The 12,500-nt window shown below is 37.9% G+C and overlaps 1 protein-coding gene across 1 annotated transcript in view; it reads right to left on the minus strand.

Annotated features, from left to right (window-relative positions):
* Positions 1–8,264: 8,264 nt before the first annotated feature.
* LOC141127683 (folliculin-interacting protein 2-like) overlaps positions 8,265–12,500 on the minus strand; it is a 19,029-nt gene continuing 14,793 nt past the window's right edge. Inside the window, exons 3-4 of the mRNA XM_073614399.1 lie at positions 11,468–11,583; positions 8,265–10,218 (exon numbers count right to left, since the gene is read on the minus strand). Coding sequence (XP_073470500.1) covers positions 10,140–10,218; positions 11,468–11,583 — 195 coding nt within the window. The 3' untranslated portion in view covers positions 8,265–10,139. The remainder of the gene's footprint in view (positions 10,219–11,467; positions 11,584–12,500) is intronic.

A 12,500-nucleotide genomic window follows, 5' to 3' on the forward strand; every position in this document is an offset into this window, starting at 1 on the left:
GATGCGGCATATGTGGTGTGTCAAAAAAAAAAAAAAAAAAAAAAAAAAAAAAAAAAAGCGTACTCCACAACCTGGGAGTAGACCATTGTAAAGTCCTTGTGACTTTAAACAAAAAGGAAGCACCTGAGTACCTTTATAAAGGCTCTAGAGAGAAGTGGCAGTAAGGTGAGGGACATATGGTATGATTTACCACCGGATCATCCACTTAAAACAAAGCTTTGAGTGGTTGCGTTTTAACACCAAGTTTAAAAAGGTTACTCTGTAAAGTGAATACATTCAACAGTCCCAAGTGTGTACAGTAATATTTAGTGATCCAGGGTTACCCACTTACCTGTCTAGCTCACTGATCTTTATATAGGGTGTAGGCTTTACTAGTAATGGTGGGCATGCCCCTGGGGGGTTGGGGTTCAAGATTAGGGCTCCACAGGGATGGCCCATGGCTCTGGATAGCTACCTGCGGCTGTCGACTGTGCATGTATTGCACAAGGTGAGTGTTTTATTAAGTTGATTGAAGATTCCAAAGATAAAATCAGGTAGTTAAGCTAAGACTGATTTATCTGTAAGGGGGAAGCATTCCCTCACCTTAGAACACTTGGAAGACTCAGAGTTGTGGTTGTGTCCTCAAGCTTACCACTGTCCAATAAGCAGAAATTACCAGCCTATAAAGCCAGGGTCCACGATTACTCAGCCTGTGTCCTGTACAATCGAGATAATCTTAAAGTGGATGTAAACCCAATTCATGAAATTTGACACACGGGGCACATATAGCTGCAGTGTTATTTGATCTCTCTCCAAAGCACCATGTCCCATAGCTGTCTCCTGCTCTGTTCTTCTGTTATCAGCCTGATAACTCCTGACAGGTTCTCTGTTACACATGATAAAAGCAGCCTAAGTTGTGTTGGGGAGGATGCTATAAATAGATTAGCAGAGCCCTGAATGATTCAAGGCACAGCGCTGAAAGTCTCTACCTATGAGGAGGGGGGGGCATGTGCCTTTCCTCCAATCAGCTGTCTTGGCTGTATGCCCAGGCTTCACTGCAGTGCTAACTAGGAAGAGAGAATCTCCTTACACAATGTGCACGTTCTAAACAGTATATACAGATGAAGACAGCAGATATACATGTAAAAAAAAAGTATGTAGGGAGATTAGTTTCATCTCTGTATATCTGAGGTGGTTCACTTCGCTGGGTATATGTATAGGTTTACATCCACTTTAAGTGTGCGGACTGCCCTTTTGGTAAGAACACTGTAAAATACCACCTACATTAGATTGTGCATCTAATCCCATGCATAATTAGAAAAAAAATTTAAATAGCTAAATATGTGATTATGTAGGTTAGAAAACTCTTGCGCAGTCACACCAATATATTAAAGTACAGTATGATGTGGGATTCTATTACAACTGGGATCATTTTTCAGCCAAGTGACTGGCTTCTGTAGCGCAATAGCTTACTAAATAGCTGCCTTATTTTTCATGTTTATAGATGGATTGTGCTTTGACAGTTCTGTTTGATAATGTGATACTTTCTTCTGTAGGATAAGTTTTGATGACAGCACAGGAAATGACGAACAGAGTAATGGTTTGTAAGCAAACTCCTCATGGAGCCAACTTGGACACCTCTGTGTGTATTCACATGCTACTGCTTACAGAAGTAAAACCAGAAAATAGTGAATGAAGACCAAGGTTTTGTGGCTGGAGATGAGTGGTATTAAACTATCTTCTTACTTCTTGTAAATGTGTTATTTCCAAATCTCATATTTTGCAACAGTCTTTGTGGGGGTTCTAACTAGGTTAGTAAACCTGAATTCCATATATGGAAATTTTTACATGGTTACAGTTTGCACCAGTGTAATTATGTGTGTGCCATGCCTTTGGGATCTCTGTGGAAGCTGGAAATCACCAATGCAGATCACTGTGGTAGTGGTGCCTACTACAGCAATTTCCAGGTTCCATGGGGATCCCACAGGCATGACATACACATACCTACAATGGTCCGAGCTAATAGAAAAATTGCCATACTGGCAACAAGCTTTAACTACTGGCCAGCTAGTGCAAATCTTTACCCCCCTTCCCCCACATATTGTGCATCTTATAAACTTCTTAAAACAGGTAGTACTAGAGATACACGTGTAAAGGAATGGGAGCAAACATTACTTATCACCTTTAGGAAAGTACTATTCGTCTTGCGGTCTGTAGCTACTAACCTGAGACAAGCATGGAAAGCAAAAAAAATGAGCAGCAGGATAGCCAGGCAAGAATATATTTTTTTTTAAAAAGGGAGAAATGAGCTATGGCAGCCCTATGGTTTTGGAATGTCCGTTCTCCTTTTTAAATCTAATATGGTACACAGAGAGACTGAGGTAGGGAAAGCAGCAGGAATGGAATAACGTTAGTACAAATCTCACACCACTGCACTCACTGGCAAATATCTGCAATAAGCATTTGTCAAAGTGTTCTTCACAAGGCATTATAGCAACAAAGTCCAGAGTATTTACTTGCTGTAAAAACACAGCTCCATTTACTGCCATTATTCTGGGCAACCTTCACTCACTCTTACCAGGCCTGAGCTGAAAAGTTTACTATTGCAGATAACCATAGCACAGGGTTATGAGATTAGTTTTCCTTTACTGCATAATGAACACACACACACAAGATAATAAACAAACACACATAAAAACATGTATTCAAAGGTTTATTGCACCAAATTCCACATAAAATATATTTAAAATGATATAACAGTAATGAGTGAGAAATATATATATATATATATATATATATATATATATATATATATATATATATATATATATATATATATATATATATATAGAGAGAGAGATATATATATCTCCATCCCAAATTTCAACTGACAACTGTTCAATGAATACTATACAGTGCAAATAATATCTACGTAGGAGCCAGTGCCACGCACACAATCACGTTAACAATGTCTCCTGCTATGTGGACAGCATATTCATACATACACAGTAAGACTGTCTGCATCAACACCCAATTTGTCACTAAGAAAAAAAAGCTGACCAGATGGGGTTAGGTTCATTCTGTACTAAAAATATACTTCTAAATTAAGCAGCAAAAAGTTCCAGAATTAAGTGTTATCTGGCCTCAACACGGTGACAGCAGCTCATTTTAACAATACGCTAACATTTAGTAATGTTAGACTCTTTGCAAATACGATAAGCTTAATATCTGTACATTTTCTCCATAAACACACCGAAATGGATTAAAATCCAAACTTGTTAAAGCAGAATTTACTTGAATACTGCTAAAAAGAAAAAAAAAAAAAACAAATTCTAAAAAGCAAGGAGGAAAAATACAAAAAAAAAAAAATGTATAACTCAAAACTCATCACTGGATTATTTTTATACATACAAAATAACTAGCATCCATGTCCTGTGTAGTGCATTTCCACCCAGCTTACACAACACAGTAAAGTGAATTGTGACACATTTGAACGCAGTCTAGTCTATTACTCCACTAATAATTACACAATGCATTTTTGAGGTGTTTTTTCCCCATTTTAATGAAAATTAAGACTTTAAAAAAAAAAAAAAAAAAAAAGAAGAGTCACAGTCCTAACAATTGAGGTAGTAATGTGAAGAAGAGACAGTGACTAAGGTCTGATAATTAGTGTTATATGAATACATTTAAATATTGACTTAAGCAAGTTTATTCACCCTTAAGGATATAACCTGAAATTATTTGCTACCATATTTTACTGACTGATTACGTTGAGCTAGCATACAGCATCATTTCATGGCCTTGCTGAATTATTGCAATAGTGTAAGGTGAGCAAGCTTATATAAAATGTTATACTGTACCATAAAATATTCTGCTACAAAATTACCAGTGCTGAATATCTCATTCCTCAAAAGGGCTGGTTATAGGATATTTCATAAATCAATATTAAATGGCTATTCAATTTAAAGCAGAAATCCAGCAAAAACACATTGCCTGTATTGATCTTGCCCAGCATAATTGTAATGGATAGTGTTATTTGTTTAAGCAGCCTATGTACTGAGCAAGAATAGTACCTTTGTACAGAACGATCCTTTTCCTGTGAGAAGCTCCAGCTAGGTGACTGGTTTTCTGCAGAAACCCTTCCAGCTCTCAGCTTCTGAAGGACTTCATCATTTGTCATTTCTCCTTTGCTGCATACAAAATTTTTTAGGAGCCAACTTTAACAGTTGTATAAAAGGTATTTAGAATTACATTTTATACAAGTATTCTTTTCAGAATTCACACCATTTAGGCAATTTACTGTAAGCTTTAATGTGAGCCTGAAGTTCAGTTTCAAAAGTCTGTCTGAAATAGCATGCATGATTAACACTTTACAAGCCGTTGGATTGCCCACTGAACCAGCAGATGGCAGCCATCAGTTTCCCAGTGCTGGGCAGAAAAATGAAAGGAGAATCTGACTGGTTGCTATGAACAATGCAGGCCCAGTTTGTTTAGTGTTCATGCACACGTTTTTTAAATGCTGCTTTTAGGGGAGTCTGGCATTTTCTTTCTGACTCTAAATGCCCCTCCAGGGCATTTAGAGTCAGAGTAAGCACTATGAGTAAGCACTGACGCCAGTGCGAAACGTCAGCTCGTTTTTGTCTGCTGTGATTTTTTGAATTTTGATGTGTATTCTTCAATAAACAAGGCTATTCTTTGAGTGCGGCTGTCCAGAATCCATTCATGTCTATTGCCCCTCCAGGTTAGTCGGGTTTGAAGGAAGGAAAAAACAAAAAACAAACACCCCCCACTGCCAGTACATCCAGGAGTAGCTATGTTTTGGCAGAAAGAAAAAATGCTTGACGCATGTAAAATGTGTCCAATTGTGTGTTACCGCCCAGGCTTTTGACACGTCCAAACACGTTTACACGCATCAAGCTTTTTTTCTGCAATAACGCAGCTGTCAAGAGGAAAGACATTTAGGAGAGGTTAGCCAACACCCTATGTGCATGGGGCCATTTCCATTTCTGGAAGAATCCTTTGCAAAAGGAGCATAGGCAGACAGTAGCTTTTATATTAGGTAAGGTTTTAGCATTAGAGTCCCTTTATCCAAAAAAAGGAATGCGACAGCACAGGCTATAGGACCAGTCCTAACAGATTTAGAGTTTGGGTTAAGCAGGATGTTACTGTCCCAAAAGGTTAAGATATATTTGTGAGGGTTCCCATGACGGACCACCTCCTGGAGAGCTTATTGGACCGGTAGTCATGCTAAAGAACTAGATTTAATATCAACTGATCACAAACCTAGTCAATGATAACAGCTGATTAAAAATCTAGTCAGTGTCCTTACCTGTATTTATAAAGGATCCTGATGAGATCTAATTGCATGTCTACAAATGAGCTACTGGCCTTAACTTCTCAGGATATTCCTATGAAAACCTCATCTGAGGATTCATAGTACTGATATAATTACATCATGCACCCTCCACTGGTCTCTCTATAGGTGCACATAAAGAACAGTCTCTCATTAGGAATTTCCACAGCTACTGAGACCTATGCCAGAACTTCCACATCTGATTAAAAATGATTCATAATTATACATTTACCTGAAAGGGTTCATAAAAGAAAAACCAAGCAAGAAATACAGCAATCAAAATGTGGTTCTAAATCTGCCCATGAAAGATGGGGCTGAATCTTCAAGAAACCTCTCCCAGCTAATGCAAGATTACAGTATGATGAAAAAAACCACAACAATCCGGTGGTGAAGAACCATGGAGGTACAAAGTGAAGCAGCCCAGAACAACCAATCAAATCTCAGATTATCCTATCAGACAAGAAATGATTTAGGGTTGGTTGCTAAATATTAAAGCATTGTGCACACCATTACACTTTTTTCACTGCCGTACTGAAACAACCATGATACCTTGGGGCTCAGAATGGTCATTTGCCTATAACCATGGCACAACCTGTAGATGTCTATTGGGTTTATCAGAAATGGATAAGACCAATAGGGATATTGTGATTTCTGCAAAACCAAATTCTGCACTAATGCAAAATATCCTAATGTGAGCGATAGTGTTCTGTAAAGTAGAACTATGATCTACAAAATACCCAGAACACCTTACATGTGTAGCGCTATTGCTTTGAGTAATGAAAAATAAGCAGTTTTGCCAATTGCAATCCCTTTAAAATTGGTGTCCAAGTGTACCCAAAGATCTCCTTTAAATAAAAAAAAAAAAAAAAAAAAAAAACAGCTGCCAACTAAAAATACCCACAGATGGTTGCAAAAATGATATATCAAACATGTATAGTACTGTTCATTTAAGTGCAATAAAACCAATATAAAACAAATTACCACTCTCTTAATATGTAGACAATTTGATATCTAAAGTGCTAACCATCATTTAATGTAAAAAAAAAAAAATCTTAAAGATTAAGTCATGTCCCTTTCCAAGTTCACTGTGCAAAAAAGTTTTAAGGAAAGCGTCAGTACATCACGTGGAAAGGTCCTTCACTGCCACCAACACATAGCCGTACTCCTTACTATGTGGTTTGACACCTTTGTCATTGGAGGTCTCTTAACGTTTAAACCCGCTCAAATGGCTCACAGGGCACTTGCCTGAGAATGGTCGCTACTATCAATCTCCACGTTTTCCAATAAGCAACTCTGTCACAACCGTAGATCCAAGGGAGGAGTCACCCCAGGAAGATGCGATTGAGACTGAGCACCTGGACAGCAATATTTTGTGCATCACATTCAAAATCAGGCAGAGAGAGATTATGAGCTCCACCAGCGTCCAGACACTGTCTGCATGTGAGAAGTTGCTTATTGGAAGATGTAGAGATTGATGCTAGTGAGAGCATTCTGAAACAAGTGCCCTGAGAGCCATTTGAGTGAGTTTAAGTGCCAAGAGACCTCCATTGATAAGGGGTCAAACCATATGGTAAGCTGTTGGTGGCAGTGAAGAACCTTTCCACGTAGTGAATGTGACTTGATCATCAGTTAATGTGATTTTTTCTCACATTGAATGATGGATAAATTATTTAAAGTGGTAACACTTTAGCTATCGATTTGTTTCTGTTTTAAGGTGATGGTAATTGAACTTGCATATTGGTTTTATTGCACTTGAAAGGAACAGCACGATACAGGTTTGATAAATAATATTATGATTTCCACCAATATACTGATTTTTTTTTTTTTTACTGAACTGTACCTCATTTTATTTGTACCATATTTCATATAGGTGCCTTCGTTTACTGCCCTTTCATGTGCTTACTGAAAAAACAGAAGAAGAACTAGCTTCAGGGCCAGTTCACACCATAGAAATGCAGTCCGGATGCGTTCCAGATGCTTTTCTGCATGTGCATTTTTTGATGTGTTCCAGTGCGTTTTTTGGTGCAGTCCAGTGCATTTTTTCCCTCTTTTTTCTTAATTTTAACCACTTCCAGACCGCCGCACGCCGATATACGTCGGCTACCCCGGCGGTCTGGTTTCCGATAATGGTGGTCTCTACAGCAGACTCGCCGCAAGATCACTTTTATCAGCGGCGGGGGGGGGCCCTCTCTCGCTCCGGTGCCCTCCGCCGCATACCGGAGCCTCTGCCTTGCTGGGTATGGAGATGAGTGAGGGGAAGATGGCCCCCACCCGTCTCCATACCATTGCAGAGTGGAAGCAACGTCAAAACGTCACTTCTGCCCATAGCTATCAAAAGGGCCATTTTTTATATTTTTAATTGACAATTTTTTTTTTTTTTTAATTGCATTTTTGTGTAAACAGGAGATCTGAGGTCTTTTTGACACCTGATCTCATATTTAAGAGGTCCTGTCATGCTTTTTTTCTATTAGGAAATTATAAGGGATGTTTACACTCCTTGTAATAGGAATAAAAGTGACACAATTTTTTTTTTTAAAGAACAGTGTAAAAAAAAATAAAAATAAAATAAAAGCTAAAATAAGGAAAAAAAAAAGTGTTTTTAAACGCACCCCGTCCCGCCGTGCTCGCATGCAGAAGCGAACGCATACATGAGTAGCGCCTGCATATAAAAACGGTGTTCAAACCACACGTGAGGTATCGTCATGATTGGTAGAACGAGAGCAATAATTATAGCTCTAGACCTCCTCTGTAACTCAAAACATGCAACCTTTACAATTTTTTAAACGTTGCCTATGGAGATTTTCCACGAGTGGGCACAATTTTGAAGCGTGACATGTTGGGTATCAATTTACTCGGCGTAACATCTTTCACAGTATAAAAAAAATTGGCCTAACTTTACGGTTGTCTTATTTTTAAATTAAAAAAAAGTGTATTTTTAAAAAAAAAAAAAGTGCGCTTGTAAGACCGCTGCGCAAATATGGTGTGGCAAAGTATTGCAACGACCGCCATTTTATTCTCTAGGGTGTTAGAAAAAAAAAAATGTATAATGTTTAGGGGTTCTAAGTAAGTTTCTAGCAAAAAAACACATCTTTAACTTGTAAACAAATCTCAAAAAGAGGCTTGGTCCTTAAGTGGTTAAGGACATGTGCGGTCTGGTGCATTTTTTTATGCATTTTACAGTGTTCCAGTACAGTCCAGTGCAGGAAAAATGCAGAATGTTCTACTTTTTTTCCTGGAACTGGAACACACTGGAATTGCAAGCGCTGGTGTAAAGCTATGCCATTGAAAACAATATATAGCCTACTTTTCAAGTGTTTTTGATGCAGAAAAAGAAAAAAAAAAAAAACCTGCATGGACTGCATGTGGTGGGAACTGGCCCTAAGTCCATGTGTGCAAGTATCAGCGGTCCCTTGTTTTGCAGCACAGACCCAATTTTGGTAGGACCGGAAGGGATGGTTTTGAGAAAACAGGCACAAATATTCAGATTTTGGAATATATGAAACTGTAATATTGCATCAATACCCGAAGCATCATGCCTCCTACATGTAAAATGACGATGTCAGGCATTTAATGGATATCAAATATTGCCTTCAGGCCGCGGTTTAAATTTTCATCAAACTGACCACAGCTCACTCCTTTTCATAGGAGGACTAGGACCCTGCTGCACAGACTTTCAGCTCAGCATTATTATTCATGGAATTTAAACTTGCTTGCGTATAGCAGTAAGGGGAAACATATTTTGGCAGTCAGACTGCTTCTAAACATTTGGCTGTCACTAGTGGTGGTGCCCCATTGTGCTTTTCCCTTCTGGGATCTGTGAATCACAGAACGATATTTGGGGAATGCACAATACAGAATCTCTGATGCACCAGTCAAAGTTAAGGATCCAGGTAAGTCACCATCTCTGCAAAGTAAACTTATCGCAACAGAACTGCTGATGCTGACACTGTAGGCTGAAAATGAACTGTCAAAAATAGCCAATATCCTACACAGCCATAGGAAAGCATACTATTGGCGTTGTGCAGCTTGCAATCAGGCACTGTGAGCCTGGACTGTTTTAGAATACTTAACTGCCCCGAGTTCCCTGGATTTCATCATGTTCCTCTTACAGCTTCACTACTTGAATACTTACTAGGAAGCCGCTGAAGTCAGAACTGCCTGTCTGCATGCTTGCTGAAGACGAATAATTCATTAAATAGTAAAGTTGAACAATGACCATCCAACCAGGAAAATAGCAATTTCTATACTGTATGTATGCAAGATTATTCCACTTGTGTCAGCCAAAAGGATTACAAGAGTTGTCAACTGATAAATATATGGCCCTGAATTAAGAGAAATTGATGGTGAATGAGAATACAATAGGTTCCCATGTCTGTGTTGCAAAGCATCTAAGCACAATCCTAACATGCTATAATCCATACATTTTCTATTAAAAACACATTGCCGTAAAAGTACAATTGATAATGCTCCAAGTTAGAGCAAAAAAAAAAAAAAAGTAGAAAACAGAAAGATATATACATCATCCATAGAAGAAAAAATACTAACAAGCATGCAGAGTCAAAAAAAGTTTCTGTAGTGTTTGAGAATTTCGGACTTCTCCTTAATTCTTCCCTGTGAAACGACAGAAGGCCACGGGGGAAACACCATAATGCCTTGTACTTCATGTAAACTTTAAAAAAGGTGTCCCCTAGAGGTTAGAGGGGCAAAGGAGTTTATAGTAGGAAGAAATGGCAGCGCAATTCACTGGCCCTTCTTCTGATTGGTTGCTGCTTTGCAGCTAAAGGAATGACCATTTGTAGAATGCAGCTTATAAAAGGATTTGTGCAACATGGGGTGAATGAGTACTCGCCACAGCTGCCAGCAGAGGTAAGTCACTGGATTCAATCCTAAATTTATACAGAAAAAAAAAAAAAAAAAAAGAAGAAGTAGTTAGAAAAATAAACTGACAGACAGCACAAAAAGTAATATATTGCTTCACTTGGGTTACCCCACACAAGATTATAAATACAAGTACTATAGTTAAATGATAATTCATAGAACTGGTCTTTACTTTAGGACACAAAGTAGGTTAAGAACATCACTTTTATAGATTGACAAATGGTAGTACATTGTCATGTATGAATGAGGAGCTCTTAGTAAATTGTCACAATGCCAATTACATTGGAGTTGGTGAAGTTGTGTCAGCTACCCATCTCTTCCTCAAACAGTAATTGCTCCTAGGCAGAAAAGGAGCCATTATGCCAACTGAGTCCTATACACATTGGAGCAGTCTATATACAGGGGTACCCTACTATTACTGTGGAACGATGTGCTTCAGCCACATCAGTGACATCCACTTTTTGAGTTTCAGCTTTTACAGATTTTGAAATATCCTAGTATATATATTAGACAATCCAAGGTTGACGTATAATGTCCATTTCCTCTTGCCCTGTAAAAATTACCTGCATTGCAGGATGTGAAAAAAAACAAAACCAAAAAGGTTATACTTTTGTTACCACCAGTCTTCACATAGCTGGATCACAGGTGTAGCTTCAACATTCTTCTAGTAAAATTCCTGGGAAATGCAGCACAGGCAAAGTTTTGCAAGAAGACACTCAAGTCCATTTCCCATCTTGCGAGATCTTGGTTGCTCCATATTCCCCAGGATTTTTCTAGACTTGCCATTCTCACCAATGGAATAGGGCAAGCAGAAAATCTACCATTTTTCTTTACAGATACATTTTATTCAAGAGCTGATATTTACAGAGGTTAGGGGCTCAGATACTATAACTGGGCCATGCATTCTAATACAAAGTCTGCTCTGAGAGTTATCCTCATCAATCTATATGGGGAGCATATCACATACCGAATATCTTCACAAAAGCAACAGAAATCTGCATGTTAAAAAAAAAAGTAATTAAAAAAAAACAAAAAAAAAAACAAAAAAAAACAAAAAAAAAAAAAAAAATTAAAAATCTGCTTTCTTATCTCCTTACAGTCTTTTTTGTGTACCCCTTCAAACAACCCATTCATCAGAACACCAACTATACCAAAGCATAATTTGTCTCTTTTAATCCAAAGAATAGATTAGACTATATTACATCAGATTTGACAAGAGAAATAAAATCAATCTACAACATTTTATCAGTTACTCACCCCAATACCAAACCAAGTTCTTTTACATGGACTCTCTTGTGGCCCCTTAAATACTCTGACAACATTTTACTCTTGAAATACAGCTCTTGTAACTTGTCTTCTAGATACATCACGCACTAAGGGTAAAATATGAAAAAGAAATTAATAGATTATACGCATAAAAAAAAAAAAAAAAATTATATATATATATATATATATATATATATATATATATATATATATATATATATATATATATATATATATATATATATATATATATATATGTGTATGTGTGTGTGTATACACACACACACACACACACACAGTTGTGCTCATAAGTTTCCATACCCTGGCAGAATTTATGCTTTCTTGGCCATTTTTCAGAGAATATGAATAAACACAAAAACTTTTCTTTCATTCATGGTTAGTGTTTGGCTGAAGCCATTATCATACAACTGTTTACTCTTTAAAATCATAAATCACAACAGAAACTACCCAAATGACCCTGATCAAAAGTTTACATACCCCAGTTCTTAATACCGTGTATTGCCCCCTTTAACATCAATGACAGCTTGAAGTCTTTTGTGGTATTTGTGGATGAGGCTCTTTATTTTCTCAGATGGTAAAGCTGCCCATTCCTCTTGGCAAAGCCTCCAGTTCCTGTAAATTATTGGGCTGTCTTGCATGAACTGCACGTTTGAGAGCTCCACAGAGTGGCTCAATGATATTGAGATCAGGAGAATGAGATGGCCACTCCAGAACCTACACTTTATTCTGCTGTAGCCAACGACAGGTCGACTTGGTCTTGTGTTTTGGATCATTGTCATGTTGGAATCTCCGAGTACGTCCCACGTGCAGCTTCCTGGCTGATGAATGCAAATGTTCCTCCAGTTTTTGATAACACACTGCATTCATATTGCCATCAATTTTGACCAAATTTTGTGTGCCTTTGTAGCTCACACATCCCTAAAACATCAGCGATCCAACTCTGCATTTCACAGTAAGAATGGTGTACCTTTCATCATAGGCCTTGTTGAATCCTCTCCAAATG

The sequence above is a fragment of the Aquarana catesbeiana genome, linkage group LG01 (genome assembly GCF_042186555.1).
Source record: "Aquarana catesbeiana isolate 2022-GZ linkage group LG01, ASM4218655v1, whole genome shotgun sequence".
Classification (NCBI taxonomy): Eukaryota; Metazoa; Chordata; class Amphibia; order Anura; family Ranidae; genus Aquarana; species Aquarana catesbeiana.